Source organism: Leishmania panamensis (assembly GCF_000755165.1).
Source record: "Leishmania panamensis strain MHOM/PA/94/PSC-1 chromosome 6 sequence".
NCBI lineage: Eukaryota > Euglenozoa > Kinetoplastea > Trypanosomatida > Trypanosomatidae > Leishmania > Leishmania panamensis.
The window spans coordinates 97,057-114,188 of record NC_025885.1 but is presented as its reverse complement, the minus strand read 5'-3'; the positions used below and the strand labels follow the sequence as shown (position 1 = coordinate 114,188).

Below are 17,132 nucleotides of genomic sequence, written 5' to 3'. Positions count from 1 at the left end.
ACGCGATTAGCTCTTTGCACTTTTTCAAAATCAAAAAGTAGTTCTTCTCTGCTTTGCACTGCCCATTACACGGACAGCGGAAAGCCTGAAGTTGAAAGTGTACTGTGCGGTGTGCCAGAGGAAATGGGAGGTCCTTCCTCAGAAAAAACAATGCGCGCTGCTTTTCTGTTTTGAAGCAGAGGCGCCGAGTGTTGTAGTACTTCGATCTCATGGTAGTGGCGTAGCTCCACAGCGAAAAGTGCACAACATTCGACTCGTTTTATTTGTGTGATTGTCTACACTGTACACTGGCAAGGGACTTGTGGTTGACTCTAGCATTATATTACCAGGGATTTGCGTGACAACACCATGCAAAGCTGGTAGGGCAGGTGAGCCGACCTCTCTTGCTGACTTACGGTGGCTTCACATTTTTCCCTCTCTTTGACTTTTCTGTTCATTTGCTTTATGTTGTAGCACACCCTCTTTGTATTTGTAGATTTTTGGTAATCGAAAGTTGTTCACCACAGCCTGTGGAGCTTGGCCTCCCTTTTCCCCACTCCCCAAATACAACGCAACTTTCCGAAGGTTAGCCCAACTGCAACGCGCAGGGGGCAGGTGGGAATCATGGCTGCACTTTTTCCATGGGTACCGGCGTCAAATCTGGGCTACTCTTTATCGCGTAAGGCGGTTAACAAATGGTGTCCGCAACTCCGTAATTCGTACCCACTTCCTATGCTGGACGGGCCGCTGCCCACCGAGAAGCCTGAGGGTCTCGAACTGCATGGAGAAGCCCAGAAACCGGACCCATTTCGCTACATGGAAGACTTGTTCGACCGGAACACCCAAGAGTACGCTAAAAAGGAGATGCAGCACTTCTCTCTGATTAGCAGCAAGTTTGACTTTCGACATTCGAAGGGTCGTCTATGGGCAGAGCTGGATGCCAAGGTGGTTGTGAGCAGCCGTGAGGGCGGGTATGACAAGGGCGAGGAGCGCATCGGCGACTATGTGTACTTTACCCGTGTCGTTCCTGGGCACGACTCGAATGCGACAGGTTTCTACCGGAAGCGATTTGGTGAAGTGGATCTCTTGGCAGAGGAACTCATCAACCCTCTCCTCCTCCAGCAGCACTTCGGCTACAAGGACTGCTCCATTGGTGTTTGCCGTGTCTCTGACGACGGCCGCTACCTCGCATACACCCTTTCGGTGGAAGGTGGTGACAGGTACTTGTGTCACATTCGTAGTATCGACAACGCCAGTCTGTTCCACGTGATTCGCGGGACGAACATCGTCAGCATCGAGTTTGGCTCCGGCAGCCAGTTTTTCTACACCGAATCGAACGAGCTCAATCGGCCTCACCGTGTCATGATGCAGGAAATACGACCCGGCATATTGGAGCCACCGGTGGAGATTTACCGTGATGAAGACGAACAGTTTTTTGTGGATGTGCGAAAGACAAAGGATAACAGGTTCGTCACGATAACCTCGGACTCGAAGGTGAACGGCAACGCGCTAGTCGTGCCTGCATCCTTCCCTATTATTCCAACCCCTCTGAAGTCCTTCTTCAAGGAGGGCAAGCCGGTCGAGATAGCAGGGAAGTCGGGATGGAACTGGCTGGAGCACTACAACGGCAACTTTCTCATGGTGACATCCGACAAGGGACCGAACTACCGTGTGGTGTACATTCGCGACGAGGTGGCCTTGGCTTATGGGAAGGAGGCGGAGTGGAAAGAGCTTGTGCCGCACCGCGACGACGTGCAAATCTCTGACGTGGATCTCTTCCAGGGTCGCATCATTCTTTACGAGTCACACTTCGCCTTCGAGCGCATTCAGCATATTCGCGTCATCAGGTGTGACGGCGGTCTCGACGCTGCTGCGCAGACGCCGCGGATAGAGGACGTTGTGCTGCACTTTCCCCAGCTGACCACAGTGACCCCTGGCTTGAACAAGAACTTTGGGCAAGAGGCGATGAGCTTTGTCTACAGCAGCCTGATTCAGCCGCCGCGCGACTGCGTCTTCAACTTCAGCTCGGACATCACGTCCACCCAGGCGAGGCTGTGCACGTCTGAGGCCCTCTTCACACAACGCCAGTCAGAGCACTTCACGCCGTGGGATTACATGTGGCCCTACAGCATCTACCGCGATGTCTGCGTTTCGGAGGACGGAACAGAGATTCCAATCACGATATGCCAGCGCCGCGACGCGTTCATTCAGGAAGCGACTGACTTTGAGGCACAGCCCAACACACCAAAGCACTGCCTCATCTATGTCTACGGCTCCTACGGTGAAGTTCCCTCGATGCACTTCCAACTGGCCCCGTACATCTGGATGCTGCGGCGGCGTTGGACCGTTGCCTTCGCACACGTCCGCGGCGGCGGCGAGCTGCCCAACTGGGCCCAGCTTGGGAAGGGAGAGAACAAAATCAAGTGCATCAAGGACTTCATCGCGTGCTGCGAGCACATGGTGGATATGGGCTACACAAAACCGGAGTTGATGGTGGCTGCGGGGGCCAGCGCTGGCTGTGTACCGATCGCGGCAGCCATGAACATGCGTGGGTGTGGACTGTTCGGCAATGCACTGATGCGGTCGCCGTTCCTGGACATCATTAACACCATGATCGACCCCGACCTTCCGCTGTCGCTCGCCGAGCGCGAGGACTGGGGTGACCCGCTCAACAACAAGAGAGACCTGGACTTGCTCAAGCAGTACGATCCGTACTACAATGTGAACGACCGTGTGACGTACCCTGGCATGATGATATCGGTCTGCCTCGATGACGACCGTGTTCCGGCGTGGAATGCACTTAAGTACGTGGCAAAGCTGCGGCAGCAGCGCACCCGCAGGGACGTGGATCCGGTTGCTCGTCCGCTGGTTCTGCGCATGCGGCCCAGCGGTGGGCACTACTTGTGGGGCGACACGGAGAACATCTGTGAGGAGCTTGCTTTTCTGTGTTCGCAGCTAGACCTCGAGGGCCCTGGCAAGGTGCTCAACGACATGGACATCATGACCCACATGCACAACCTTACTACCACCGGCGCCATGGATCACGACGACCAGCAAAAAGTGTTCCTGAAGTGGGATAACTGGGAGAGGGAGCGGATCGACTACCACGTGAAGCTGAACTCCTTCAATTGGGAGCCGAACTTCCGCAAGGTAAAGGCGCAGAAGGAACCCTTCTTCTGGGTGCCGACGGACTCGGACCTTGATCAGAAGAAAGTGGATGAGATGTTTCGCGCGAAGGAGCGCGACGCCCGCGAGAGCGTTCGCTCCGGGGCGAAGGTGGGGAGCCTTGGCAAGGCAACCGGTCGCAACCTCTATCAAGAGGAGCAGCGCGGGAAGCCGTAGTCAATGATGACGTGTACGAAGCTCTGTGGTGGTGACTGTGTGCTTGCGCAGGATGGAGTTGGCTCCGTGTGCGCTATGGTGATGCTAATATGTACAGCGGGTGTACGCCACCGTTGCATCCACAGAAATACTGAGAAGAAAGTAGCGTTTGCTCACATATGTTGTTTCAAACTCCTGTTGCAGAGGCCGACGTGGGCCCGTTTGTAAAGCTTCCGTAGCTGCAGTGGGAGAGCACGGAGACGGACACGGGCAGCGAAAAAAGGGGTGGGGTGGGGCAAAGATTGAAAGTATCTGTGCCGCTACCATGGCCTCCCGTGGGGGGGGCCCTTTTTTCCTATCTCGACCCCTCGCACAGACCTTGTGTGTGTGCATGTGTGCTTCCGTGGTACGAAAACGCTGCGTAGTTGTTGTGTGCCTACGCGGCAAAAGGCCTTGCGGTGCCCGTGCACAGAAGCACGCTGAGTTTGCTTACTGGGTCTCTCTTCTCCGTTCTTTCCTTTCTTCACCTCCACAGGATCAGCTCAGCACATGTGCGCGCGGCTACGGCGCGCCATCTCACGCTACACGGCGACACGCCCATGCATATATATATATATATATATATATATACAGGCATAAAGAGTGTGCTGGCATCCGCGAGGGAACTTGTGCGCGCGCACTCGTCCACCTCAACTAGAAGACCACCAAGCGCCGGGTGACACGAGAAACGTGCAGTGGCACTATATCATCATGCAGTCATGGCCGATACTCGTTACTATCCACAACCTGGTGAATGTGCCGCTGTCCGCTTGTGAGAACGGCCCGCGGTCGTTCGTTGTGGAGGCGCACCTGGTGCTTCGCGTGTCTGCCTACTCTGCACCAGTGTCCACGGCGGCGTTCACCACGGACGATGTGGTGTCCACCACTCCCAACCTATTTGAGGTGCGCTTGGACGATGTCGCTCGGCGCATTGACGGCGGGGATGGGGGCGGGCCAAAGGTGTGGCGGTGTGCGGCTCCGGAGATCGAGGTGGTGGTGATGGTGCGGGAAGTCACACACAGGATCAGAAGGTCCTCCTCTCCTTATCGTACAGATCGTCGCGCAGACGGTGATCTCGATGGTACGCGCGTTGTGGGCACCTCAGCTCCACTGCCACTCAACGCGAAGGACATCGTGGAGGTGCACAAGCTCACCACACGGATCGTGGGGACTGAAATGGGTCAAGTGGGGCTTTCTTTTACCGTAGACCCAGGTGACAAGGGGGGGTACCGCCAACGCCTGGAGAACTTCTTGCGCACGTACAACCCGCAAGGACTGCGGCTTGTGCCCAGCGTGGTTGAGGTCGTCTCGGAACTCGACACATTCACAAAGCTGTATCGCCGCTACTCGATTCAAAACTACGAGGAGCGACTGGCAAGCTTCTTTGATGTATACGGCCCGCAGTACAAGAGCGAAATCCCGTCGCTGCTGCGGCAATGGGAGGGCCGAGAGGAAGAGCTGATGCGCAACTTGGTGCTCGACAATGGCCCAGAGGTGACCACGATCGATCAACACCAACGGCTGACCGCGTACATGGCTGCCTATCAGCTTGACCAAAATTCCACTAGCGTACAAGAGATACTCACTGCGCACGCGAGAGATGAGAAGACTAGCACACCTGCGGGTCTATTTTATGCCCTCGTGGGACGCTACGGCCCGGAGCCGGACCCGCGCACATATCTGTTCCCTACGCCTCGGTACACCCCTGCACCACCATCACCCCCGCAGACTAGGGGAATCCCAATGGAGGACGGCGGAGACGGTCATTCCCACTCTTCTTTGCATCACGGCTCCTCGTCGCTCGTGAGAGGTAGTGCAGGTGCGAGTGCTGCTGCTTCTGCTGCTTTACAGCGCTGTCCGCCGACACCTGCCGCGAAGCACCTGTACGTCTCTGTACCTATGTCACCCACGCCGATTCCAGTTCGGGAGGCACCGCTGGAGACAGCGCGCTCGCTTGACCGGTCGCCCAGCTTTGCGGTTGAGGTTGATGATGCTCCATGTGGTGGTGGACAGAAGGCCACTGTGACTGGTAGCCATCATGAAGCGAAGCCCGTCATCACGCCAAAAGACAAGGTGATGGTGTTGGGCGCGACCACCGGTGCGAGCCGACGAGACGTTGCCGAGTTGCGGGACTCTTCTCTGTGGCGCAAGATGTGTCAGATGATGCAGACCCGGCAAGAGCACTTCAAGCCATGGCGGGAGCACCTTCTTTTTTTCTTAGACCGAGACGAGTTTGCAGCGGCGGTGCGTGCCCTGCATGTGTTCAGTGAGGCACCCGACGGAGGAGAGGTTCAGGTGCTCGTAGAGGAGTGGTCGCGCCGTGTGGATCATGCCTTTCGCACCGAGGCACTCACTTCAAGCGATGCGTACTATGAGGCGGTTGTACAGGAGGCAGTACGGCTGACCGGACTCCAGTCTCTGCATCTGCAGGTGATGAGTGTTAGCTCTCTCTTTCACAAGGAGCAGTACGCAGGGTTCGCGGCGTACGTGGAGGGGCAGGCGAAACGGACCAAGACGGAGCGTCTGGTACTGGTCGGAGACTCGAAAAGTCTCATGGATGTCGCACGTTTTGGCCTTCACCCTGCGGCGGACCCCAGGGGCCTGTACAGGGATGCGCTTGCTTCTTCGGCCACGGCCCACGACACAAGTACGGCAAAAGGCGACGGCCCGTTTATCTTCTTACGCGAGCCCTTCCGGCACTGCACGGAAAAGCATTCCTGTTCCCTTCTCGTCTGTGATGTCGCGGTGGGCGAGATGTATTCGTGCCCCACCGCTGTGCATGCACCGCGGAAGTTAACCGCCGACTTCCTCGCCAAGTACGACAGCTGCGCCTACGTCGACGAAGCCAACGGACCAGTGATCGCTGTCTACTCTCGCCAGCAGATTTTACCGCGACTTTTTCTGCAGTGCGTTGTCGACCCGCAGCTGCAGCCCTGCCCCGCGCACCCTGGTAGGCCGGTTGAGTATTACGTGATGGAAAGCCACGCCTTCGCGTGCAACCGCTGTGTTGTGATGGGAGCCTACAAGGGCAAGGAGGTGACGCCGATCGAGGAGGCCGCGGTGATGGCGCGGGCAGGTCTAGCAGAGGTCGAGCGGACGGTCAAGGCGCTCAAAGAGAGCATGCTCGCCTACGCCAACCAGCTTCAAAACGAAGAGAGCAGCATGCCCACCGCTCCTCGCCGTGTAGAGGCGGAGCGCGAAATCAACCGACTGCAGAAGGAGACGGAGGAGCACGTTCGCAGGATTCGCAGACGGTTGCAGCTGGAGGAGGAGGCGCAGCTCTCCCGCATCAATGCTGAGCGCACCGAGGTGCAGGCAACTCTGGAGGCTGTGGAGAGGCTTGATGGGAGACTGTCATCTGGTATGCAGCAACGTGCACCAGTTGCGGTTGTGAATACGCTGCAGCACATCCAGCAGGAGAGACAGGTAGAGCAGCTCATGGCAAGGGCTCATGACAGGGTGCCATTGGCTCCATTGGAGCTTGTTCTGCCCTTGGATGGGCCTCCGGAGACAGTGCCGCCTCGCTCTTCTTCCAGCTCCAAAGTGCATTCAAAAGGCTCTCGGGTGGTGATGGGCTTGAACGAGAGTTGCTTGCCTGAGGCCTCGGCTGATGACCGGCGTGAATTTCACACGTCAAGAACTGCAGTGTCACACGCGCCGCGTACCCCACCTACGTCCCATACAACGCACGCATCACTGTCGCCAAGCAGCTTGTACGCCCAGTATCTCGCGGTTGCTGGCTCAGATAGAAAAAGGCCTGCCGATGATTCTGCAAGAGGATCGTTTCGCATTGACCAACCAACTCTGGATCACAGCACGGTGGTTTTGGCCAGTCGCTCTTGTCCCGTCTCCGTTACCGCGAACGAGGACAACGACGGTGGGGGAGGGATGGGCTACCTCTCTGCGAAGGAGGCGCTCACGCACGGGTGGGCGCTACTAAGACGTGGGGATGTTGCAGCAGCGCATCGCGCGTGGGCGGCGGTGTGCCGCGCTCACGGCACCAACGACGTGATGGGCACTAAGGCTCACGCGTACATTGCCGAAGCGATCGAGAAGGACTACGCGGCAGCCGCGCAGTGGTATGCCCGGTCATTGCAGCTAGATCCGCAAGACCGCATGACCGCGTACAACTACGCTGTGCTCCTGGAGGCGCTGCTCGACAAGCCGCAGGAGGCACTGCGACTGTACAACCGTGCCGCTGCACTTGGCGACGCAGCGGCAAGTGCCCGGGCCCGGGAGTTGCGGTCTAAGCTTGCCGCTTCTTGTCAGTGGTCGCAGCAGACGACGTTCGGATCACCCGGTACGCTCGGCGGCGGCGAGAGGGGATGGCGGCGGTGAGGTCAGTGCATATTGATGCACAACAGCCAATCGTTCACGCTGCCCGAGTTAATTTCGGGGAGAGGTCGCAGAACAGCGGGGGCGAAGGTCATGGACAGGCATCCGCAATTCGCTGCTTCTCCTTCTTCTACCTGCGCGCTTTTCCTCGCTGAGCAGGCATCCATGTACCACTACTACCAACAAACCCACCGTTTTTCTAGCCCTGTGCTTCTACTTTCTTGTTGGTCTTACTGGTGGTCGACGGTGTGCTCCCGCCTTCACTGGATGCGCACACGACCACATCCCCCCTTTCCTGCGGTTTCCCCTTCCTCTTTCCTCCTCTCTTGTCACTCTCACTTTACTTTCCCTCCCTTCTCTCCCTTCTTGCTGTCCCCTTTATTCTTTTCATTACAACTGACCCACTCACACTCACCGGTAGCGACATCGATACTCGAGCAGCACGCATGCCCCCCACCCCCTTCCACCCCCCTCCCATACATACACACCCAGAGGAGCTGGTACCGCGACGGGGATAGACACACCCCACACTTCGCTACGGGAAATACGAACAGGGCAGAGATCCTTCTTTTTTTTTCTTCGGCTTCTCCTTCTCTTTTCTCGTCATACCCCCTCTCTCTCTTCTTCCGAATCTATCTGCTTCGTCACCCTCCTTCCGCGCGGGCGTGAGAAGGCGTTTGAGGGTGGTGTGGGTGCATGTGTGTAGGTGAGCACTGCTCTCCTCCGCGTACACAACACAGAAGCGAACAATCAGCCAGGATCGACTCACGTTAGAGGTAGAGAAGTTCGCATTTTTCGGTATCCTCTCTCCGTGGTGTCTCCCTCGTCACTCTTTGCTTCTCTGTAGTTTTTCGGCACCCCGACTGACGTGGCTCTTTTCTCTCGTATTTTCTTGCTTAACCCTTCCTTACCCAATATAGACATGTGTGCGTGTGCGCCACTAGCCTGTCTCTGTCTCCCTTCGTCTCCTCCCATCAATTACGTCACTCAACTCGTTTGCTTAGTTTCTCCCTCCTCCTTTCCAGTGCTGTGGGGTAGCCACGTGGACGTGGCATGCTCGCCAGTAGGTATATGCACGCCGCTGCGTATCACGCCTCTGCGAATGAAGCCGATGAGGACGAGCTGTACGTGTCTACTATTTCGGCCGATCGTTGCAGCAGTGACGATGAGGGAGCGCCGGACCTTAAGGTGGAGGGCAGTCCCATTCAGCAAGACGGCTCGCCTGATGTGGGGGAGGTGAGAAGGCTCGCGGATGTCTCGTACTTCAGTGACTATGCAGAGCGGGAAGCAGGGCGTGATGACCAGGCAGCACTGCCATCTCCATCGCTGAGTGGCGATGGGGTCGATGAAGAAGACAATGTGTGCAGTCGAAAACTGCTTCCGCACCTCTGTAGAAATGGAAACGGTCCACAGGCGATGGCAGACGTCATGGTGGAAGGAGACGCAGAAGGCTCCTGCGACGTCGAGTACGACTCCACTATGACAAGGGATAGAGACGAATCATTTCCGACCCCAGTGCTAGAACTGGGCGTTGTTCTTCATTCAACAAGGATGATAGGGTGCAACTCACCCCTGAAGAGTGAGGGAGGGCGCAAGAAGAGCCGGCTGGACCCGCTGCGATCCCTACCCACACCGTTCTCCAAGGAATCAGCTGCAGTTCACCTCAAGCAGCCGCAACTGTCGCAGGACGTGTCCTGTTGGCACCAAAAGCTATCACACTCCCCTCCTCGCACGTCCGAGAGGCGCTTCGAGCGGCAGCCCAACGCACTACCCTATCGTGGAAGACCTTCTTTGGCCACGGTGCGTGGTAGTGCGGTAGTGCCGCCGTCTCCACCCGCGCCAGAGCTGAACGCTACCGCTTCCTGCAGGGCCGATCAAGTTCCACGTGGGCGCCGGCGAATGACCTACGCCTCGTCCTCTCAGGCGTCTACCCTGGCCAGTATCGACGCAGTGCACGTGCTGCCACTCACAGATATGCTGAAAAGCAGTAACCCTAAAAGATGTGGAGGAGGAAAGGGGACACCTACAGCTACGCCGACAACACCCCCGCGCGTGGCTGCGGGCAGCTGTGACGCTCGCGTCTCTCTCTCACCCGAGGACGACAGAGCTGCCGCCAACTCGCCGCCACCACGCCCTCTTGCCATGCCAGCGAAGACATCTATGGCGCCACCGACACGTGAAAACGGCACTCTCATTCGCGTGATGCACCCGACCCTCAATACCACAGAGCTGATGGGCCCACTGACTCGTGTGGTGCGAGACCGTCCGCCGCGCGGCGCGCCGCTGATTCTCCAGTGCACGGGTCACATGCCGACCCCAACGCGGACCATTATTGTCGACGACATAATGATGGAGGGCGACGAGGGCGAGGAGGAGGGTACCGTGACAGCTGGTCTCTACACCAGCGCGTACACTGAGACATACGACAGATCCGACCTCCCCCTCTCTTCTTCCGTCTCAGCAGATGGGGTACTGCTGCGGAAAGGTGGAGGGGAAGGCGGTAGTGGTAGTCGCGACACCTCGAACCGTTCACCCACGCCGGACCCGGACTTGCACCACGGCCGCACCTGGCGAGCCACTCGCTCTGGAAGCCCACTGGTCTCACTGACGGACGCACAGTTTATTGGTGGTAATGCAGCTACAGTGGCCTACCAGCAGCATCCGGAGCTGCGTCACCACGGCCTCGATCCCTCGCCTTCTTTGACACCGGCCAAGACATGGAGAGAGAAAGAGGTGAACGCGGTGCCAGACTTAATCGACTTCAGCGTGGAAACTGAGGCTATGGAGGCCAGCTGGCAAGATGAGTCTCTCGTCCTGTGCGGGTACTCTGTCGAGCCGATCCGTGTGGGCTGTGACACAAGTGGACCGCCTGAGGTCCGCCCTCATCACGAAGTACCGCGGTGTCACTCCTTCCCCACGTTCAGCGCGAATGGCGCTACTGCGCCAGGAGCAGATTTTCCAAAGAAGAGCAGAGTGCTGTTTTCGGCCTCGCAGGCTGTGGAGCAACTGCAAGCCGGTGCAGATGGCGTGGAGGAGAGATGGGCCCGGCTGCCGGTAGCGGCGCCATGGTTGCCACATCCCAGACGTCTCGAACGTGACGCAGTTCAGACTGTCGCTCGTGAATGGTTGCCGCAGACGTACACTCACCCGCCATCACGCGAGGCATATCCTGATGCTCGCTTTACCGAGGATCTTCCTCAAACCGCATTTCCGGATCCGCACGACGTGCGGCACCTGGTCGAATCGGTTGAGGAGATGCCGGGACCTGGCCGCGCCTTTCATCCTCCAGCGTGGACCTCCAATGTGCCCAGCGAAGGAGCCGGGGCGCTGGGCGGTTGGGGCTCCGGACTATCCTTTGGCAAATCATGTCATTTCAGCGATTCTGGTGAGTTTGCCCAACCCATTCCGTCGTCGCTCAACTCTGCCACTAGGTGTGAGGACCGCAGCCCACTCACAGTGCAACGAGAGCGGAGGAGAATTCTGCACACGCTACTCGCGCGACAGACGCGCTCTTCAGAGAGCAGTAGGTGTGCTACCGTGTCACACAGGTACGCCGGTGCGCAAGAGAGCATGCGTTCCGCCCGGCTCATCGCACCGGCGGCGGACTACGTGGCGACGCAAGAGCAGCTGCGAGAGCAGCGACTTGCAGTGGAGGCAGAGCGAGCGCGACTTGGTCTAGTGATGGATATGTGCGAGGCAGTGCGGCCGCATGCCCGGGACTTGCTTCTCATGTTCCTCCTCCTCGTGGAGGAGTCGAACATCCGATCTCGGCATAGGCGACGGGGCCAAGTGCAACGCCGCAGCAAGCCGACGTCGACCCACGACACTGCCTATAGTTTGCCCCTCAACTCGACGGTGTGGGAGGAGAGTCGAGTTACGTACGGCATGTGCGCGGAGGCGGTGAACTGCGTGCTGGAGAGACATGGTGTGACTCGGATCCGCGCCACCCGAGAGTTGTGCCGCCGTGTGGTTGCCTGGAGTCAGTACCACCGCCACTGCCGCAACCTGCCCACTCAGCGGGAGTCACTGCTGGGCTCGCTGCATGGTACGGCGGATGACACCTCTGTGGAGTACGCCACCTTTGTTTCCTCTGTGATGGAGTTTGCGGAGCAGTACCCGGCCTAGCACCTGCAGGGCACGAGTGCGCCTTATTTGTCAGGTCTGTCCTGTGCTCGCATTCTGGAGATTTGTTTGTTATTGTTGACTTCGCTCTCTCTGTGTTGGGAGAGGAAGGGGGTCTTGGCTGTACTTCGATGGCCACTACGACACCGACACGCCTACACACACACACGGGCCATCATCATCGTTGCTTTCTTGCGCAAGAGCAAAGCGAACACAGTAAGTACGGCAAGTAGCTCCCCTCCCCATCTCTCCTCCCCATATCCCTCACTGCCGCGCTTTCCCAGACCGGACAGCAAAAGAGCAGCAGGTGCGATATGACACGATACGCGGCGCTGCTAGCTTAACCCCCTCCCTCCCCCCTGTGTGTGTGGCGCTTGTACTTCTGCACCAAACCTTCTGCCTTTTTCACGTATATGGGCATTTTCCCCCCTCTGCGATCCGCTTTGCGCGGACACGGGGGGGGGGGGGGAGAGAAGGGGTGAGGGGTGAGTGGGTAACGGCGACTCTGAGGAGGGAGGTTCTCTGCACTTAGGTCACCCCCTCTCCAGTCCTACCCGGGGCGCCCAAGTCTTCCACTTCTCCAATCCATCACCGCTGTCTCCTCACGCCATCTTTTCTCTCTTGCCTCTCTGCCTCTCATCCTTCCTTTCTTTTCCTTTCACTAGGTTGACTGTCTCGTGCAAGCCCACAAATCTCTCTCTCTCTACCGCACTTTTCCTCCCCTTCCCCTACCCGCTCCTTCGCTTCCTTTCTTTTCCTTCACGGTGAATTTTGGACCGACCCAACCCTCTCAAAATATAGCGTTTTTCTCTCCCCCTTCTCGTGTGTTTTCTTGTCCTTTACCGGCAGCCTCTGGTGGTGTCACTCTTTTTTTTTTCCTCCGTGCCTTCCCTCGCATTATACACCCCCCCCACGCCAATTCGCGTATACGTCACTCTCCCCACTTCCTCTCTTTTTCCTGAGCTCAACAAGATGCAGGCAGAGAGGAGAGAAGTGAACACAAACCAACAACAACAACACCCCAAAAGAAAGAGCAACGCCAAGCTTGCAGCCGCATAGCAGCCAACTGCCGAGAAGACCACGAGAAGGACAGTGAGTTTAACACTCGCCTTTGCGTAAACCTCTCCGCGATCGGTGACATCGAACATGTGAATCAGGCTGTCTACAACGCAAATGCGGCTGTTGGAGAGGAGGGCCACTACACCCACCCCGATGCACATGTGCTGTTCGCAAAGGTACCGTGCCTGGAGCGCATCCCAATCTTTGGCAGGAGCTGTGAGGGCTACGGGCCTCGCTGCACCTTGTCACTGGGCCTCGTATACTTCCTGAATAAGGGTCTCGGGTACAACCTGATGAACTACGCGAGCTTCACTATGTTCACTTCCCGCTTTGGCGTGTCGGGTGTGCGCTACCAGCGCCTGGCCAGCATTGCCAAGATGGGCTTTTCCACCAAGGCCTTTGTTGCCATGGCATCGGACTCGGTGGTTGTATTCGGCTAAACGAAGCGCCGGTACTGTACGGTGGTCTGCGTCGTTGGCGCCGCTCTTATTGTAGGGTATGGCTCTCTGCCGAAGGAGGAGTCAAGCGCTAACATTACGGCCGGCTTCGTCTTTCTCACGAGCTTCTGCATCGCTAGTGTGGACAGTCTCTCCGAGGGCCACTACAGGCGCTACATGTGCCGTCACCCTGGGCCGGCTCCCTCCCTCGTTATCTGGATCTGGTGGTTCATTCTGTCGGCAACTATTGTCGCCGCCGTTATTCAGGGGCCGCTATCGGACACGAAGCTGCCACAGGTTGACCTGTTCGTTGCCGGTGTCGCTCAGCTCCTCAGCACTGTCTTCTTTGTGTTGAACTGGTATGGTGAGGGAACGAACAACGAGGAGCAGCTGACGGATGCTCTGATAGCGAAGAGGGATCTGAACCACGCGCTGCGGGAGCACTAGCTTGCGTCGTCGTCCCGGGTCACGTGCAACAGCAAGCAAGAGGAGGGCACGAGGAACTCCGACCTCAAGAAGCCCACGTCAGAGGAGACGGCTGTCTGTTACAACACTGAGGGGGAGCTGAACGACAGCTTAGCGCTTGACACGCTGCATGATAGCAAGGAAATGACCTAGGATGATGTCCCCGAGCTGAACATTTTGAACTGCTGCGGCGGCATCATGGAGATCAACGAGGACGTCTGCCTGCGCAACTGACGCATCCTTGTGTGCAGCTCACGGATAACATGTTCGGTGATCATCATGGCGCGCGTTACCATCTTGGGCACGCGCTGACAGCTACTGTACGCCTGCATTGCGGTGGTGGTGGCGTGTGGGACTTACGCCTTGTGGGCTCTGCCGTTCCTCATTCGCAAAGGTGAGCATCTACTTCTTCAGCTACGCCTTCCTGTACCTGCAGCTGCCCCCGCGCGCTGGACAGCTTCAACGTGGCGTCGAAGGAGTGCTACCCTGAGGGTCCGCATTTCACCTATACTTTCTACAACACAACCAGTGCCGTGATTGGTAACTTGGCTGGTATTGCGGCCGTCGCTGCGTTCCCGTGCCTTTTCTCGAAGCACAGCCTCCCGCTTCACGCTCATGTTTACGTACGTCATCCAGGTGCTCGCCTCCGTCTTCGACATCATCCTCGCGCAGCGCTGGAACCTGCACATTGGCACCCCAGAGCACGCTATGTACCTCTTAGGCGATGCCATCGTGTACGAGGTGAGTTACTACCTCGCCTGGATGCCAACGGTGGTGTTGCTGTCTCGCATCTGCCCCCGCGGCACCGAGAGCATGGTGTACGCGCTGGTTGCCGACTTCGGCAACCTTGGCGCCTCCCTGTCGAACACGGTGGGCTCCCTACTGATAGAGTTCAAGTGGCCCACCACGACGAAGGGCACGGGTGGCTTCTCGAATGTGCCGATGCTGCTCTTGGTGGGCCACATCCTCTTGCCGATGCTAATTGTGCCGCTGACCTTTGTGCTGGTGCCGGCCGTGCGTATCTGCGACGACATGGACGTCAGCGGCAACACCATCATGAGGCAGGGTGGGGGTCACTGCACCAAACTCAGCACTGCGAAGCCGGGGGGCCAATCAGCAAGTTGCACCAATAAGGGGTGAGTGTGCGAGTGCGACTGAAAGGCTGAGGGGCCGCTTACAGAGGTCCCCCTACACACACACACAGCGGGATGGTGAGAGGACACATGTCTAGCAAGTAGCATGTGGGCGCGTGGGTGAGGAGGCATTGGCGGGGTGTTGCAGCAGTGCCTTTGCACCTTCGCCTTCTTTCTACTCTCCCCTTCCTCAGAGCGAACGACATCGTCGACAGTCTCTAAGGGACCGTCATCTCTCTCTCTCACTCTCTCTCGTAGCCGGCCCCTTTCTCCTCCTAGCGGAGCGCGCCCACAGATGGACGCGACGCTTTTTTGTTTGGGTTTCCGGACACCCTCACTCCCCACCCCGTCTGCCCACCTAAGCAGACGAAGTCGCGTGCCTCCGAGTCTTTTCTTCTTCTTTTTCCTCTTTTTGCCTTTGGTGTGCTCGTCATCGCTTAAATCGGGAATGCGCCGTGGCAGTTGTAGTCCCGACCGTGGGCCAGCACAGCCAGCCTGTGTCTGTGGAGGGGGCAGCTGCGGCTGTGGGCGTACGTTTGAGGTGCTACATTGCACCTCTGCTGTAATGTATATCGTCTCATCCTGAATATGGTGCTAACTCCCTCCCTCACAATCTTCAGCGGCACAGCTAACGTAGCGGCCCTGGTGTTTCCTCTGAAGGAGGCCAGAGGAAACACCCTGCGTCTCATGAGGCAAGTCAAATGCGAAGGGCCAACGAAGGGAATCGGGATGGAACCGCGGAAAAAAAGAAAGGCAAGTGATGCATTTCAGCAAAAGAGGCACACACACACACGTAAGCGTTCGTGTCCGTGTGTGCGTGTGTCTGTGCTGCCCATTGACGTGAAACGGAGCCTCTCCCCTCTTGCCTGGTTGCCGGTGCCGACGGGCTTTTCTGCTTTGTTCGGAGTACTCCGAGCACCTACCGGTCTTTGCGACCTCTCTGCCCCGCCTCTTTTTGTCGTTTTTTGTGGTGGTTGTGCCCTTTCTTTTGCAGGCCATACCGCGCTGCCGCTATGGCCACTCGGCACGACGGTGTGGGAGGGAGGGAGGGAAGGTGTGGGCGCGTGTGGTTGTCTCTCTCTCTCTCTCTCTTACCTTTCCTGTGTCTGATTCGCCTTTTTAGATCGCCTTCCTGTCCGTGCGCGCGCATCTGCAAGAGGCGAGGATGGTGGTCAATGAGAGAGAGAGAGAGACAACCACACGCATTCCCACGAACCCAAGAACCCACTGAAAGGAATTTCGGAGAAAGGCGAGACGAGAAATACCCCTTCAATTCAATGCTTAATGGGGCACATGTGCGGGTGTTGCGTAAGTCGATCCCGGCCTCTCCTCCTGATTTGCATTCGCCACCGGCACCAACACCGCACGACCCTTCCTTCCTCCACCCGCTCTTTCTCCTTCGCATCATAGGAGGGGGATGTTGACATCCATCGCCAGTGAAGGGGTGTGCATGTCACCACACCTTCAAGGAGTCGACTGTTCCCCTACTGCTTTGCTGCCACTCTCGTCTTTTACTCTGCCCTCTCCTTCCTCGCAACACCCACCCACCCACATGTACTCATGCGCGCGTGTGTAACCATACACATGTGAACGTCATCCTTTTCTAGGTTTCCTGCTAGCCTCCCGGCCCCCCCTCCTTCCCACACTCCCGATGGTGCTCCACATCTACCACGTCACCGTAGGGGAGAAGGAGTTCCAGTTTTCTACCAACATCGACAAGCGCACGCAGGAGACGTATCGGCGTGATGTGAACAAGGCCATCGAGGAAGTCAGTTCCACTATTCTCGAGCAGCTGACCGGCGGAGATGCGCTGTGCTGCACATGCAAGGCAGCGCCGGCGACGCGGCTGATTCACCACACGATGCTCTTCGCCGAGACCTTCCCCCCACGTGTGGAAGACCTGCCGCAGCAGGTGTGCAACTCCGCCAACTGCGAAGCAGTGGCGAAGGCGAGTTACCTGATGGACATGGAAGATGCCACCATGGCCCAGGAGATGGTGAGCCCCAACGGGTGCTTTCACTGTCACAAAGGGGTGCGAAGCGCTGCTTCGACCGCTGCTGCTGCTGCGACGACGACGGCAGTACCACTTCAGCGCTGCAGTCGATGCAAGGTGGCCAAGTATTGCAGCGTCGAGTGCCAGAAGGCGGACTGGAAGGTGCACAAGGGGGTGTGTACTCCCGCGCAGGTGAAGTGAAGAATGACGCCGGAGGAGGAGCGGAGGATGAAGAGATGAGCCTGCGCA

General features: G+C 57.8%; 4 protein-coding genes and 1 pseudogene across 4 annotated transcripts; all 5 read left to right on the top strand.

Moving 5' to 3' along the window:
* Positions 1-603: 603 nt before the first annotated feature.
* On the top strand, positions 604-3,321 carry LPMP_060320 (oligopeptidase B-like protein; the record flags this gene model as incomplete). The annotated part of the gene is made up of 1 exon (XM_010705612.1): positions 604-3,321. The coding sequence occupies one exon, from the start codon at positions 604-606 to the stop codon at positions 3,319-3,321; it is 2,718 nt and encodes a 905-aa protein (XP_010703914.1).
* Positions 3,322-4,050: 729 nt separating this feature from the next.
* Positions 4,051-7,677, top strand: LPMP_060310 (hypothetical protein; the record flags this gene model as incomplete). Its single annotated transcript, XM_010705611.1, has 1 exon — positions 4,051-7,677. The coding sequence occupies one exon, from the start codon at positions 4,051-4,053 to the stop codon at positions 7,675-7,677; it is 3,627 nt and encodes a 1,208-aa protein (XP_010703913.1).
* Positions 7,678-8,727: 1,050 nt separating this feature from the next.
* On the top strand, positions 8,728-11,799 carry LPMP_060300 (hypothetical protein; the record flags this gene model as incomplete). The annotated part of the gene is made up of 1 exon (XM_010705610.1): positions 8,728-11,799. One exon carries the CDS (start codon positions 8,728-8,730, stop codon positions 11,797-11,799), a length of 3,072 nt encoding a protein of 1,023 aa, XP_010703912.1.
* A 1,145-nt stretch (positions 11,800-12,944) lies between these two features.
* LPMP_060290 lies at positions 12,945-14,897 on the top strand (annotated as a pseudogene).
* A 1,644-nt stretch (positions 14,898-16,541) lies between these two features.
* On the top strand, positions 16,542-17,084 carry LPMP_060280 (MYND finger domain-like protein; the record flags this gene model as incomplete). The annotated part of the gene is made up of 1 exon (XM_010705609.1): positions 16,542-17,084. The coding sequence occupies one exon, from the start codon at positions 16,542-16,544 to the stop codon at positions 17,082-17,084; it is 543 nt and encodes a 180-aa protein (XP_010703911.1).
* Between the last annotated feature and the right edge of the window lie 48 nt (positions 17,085-17,132).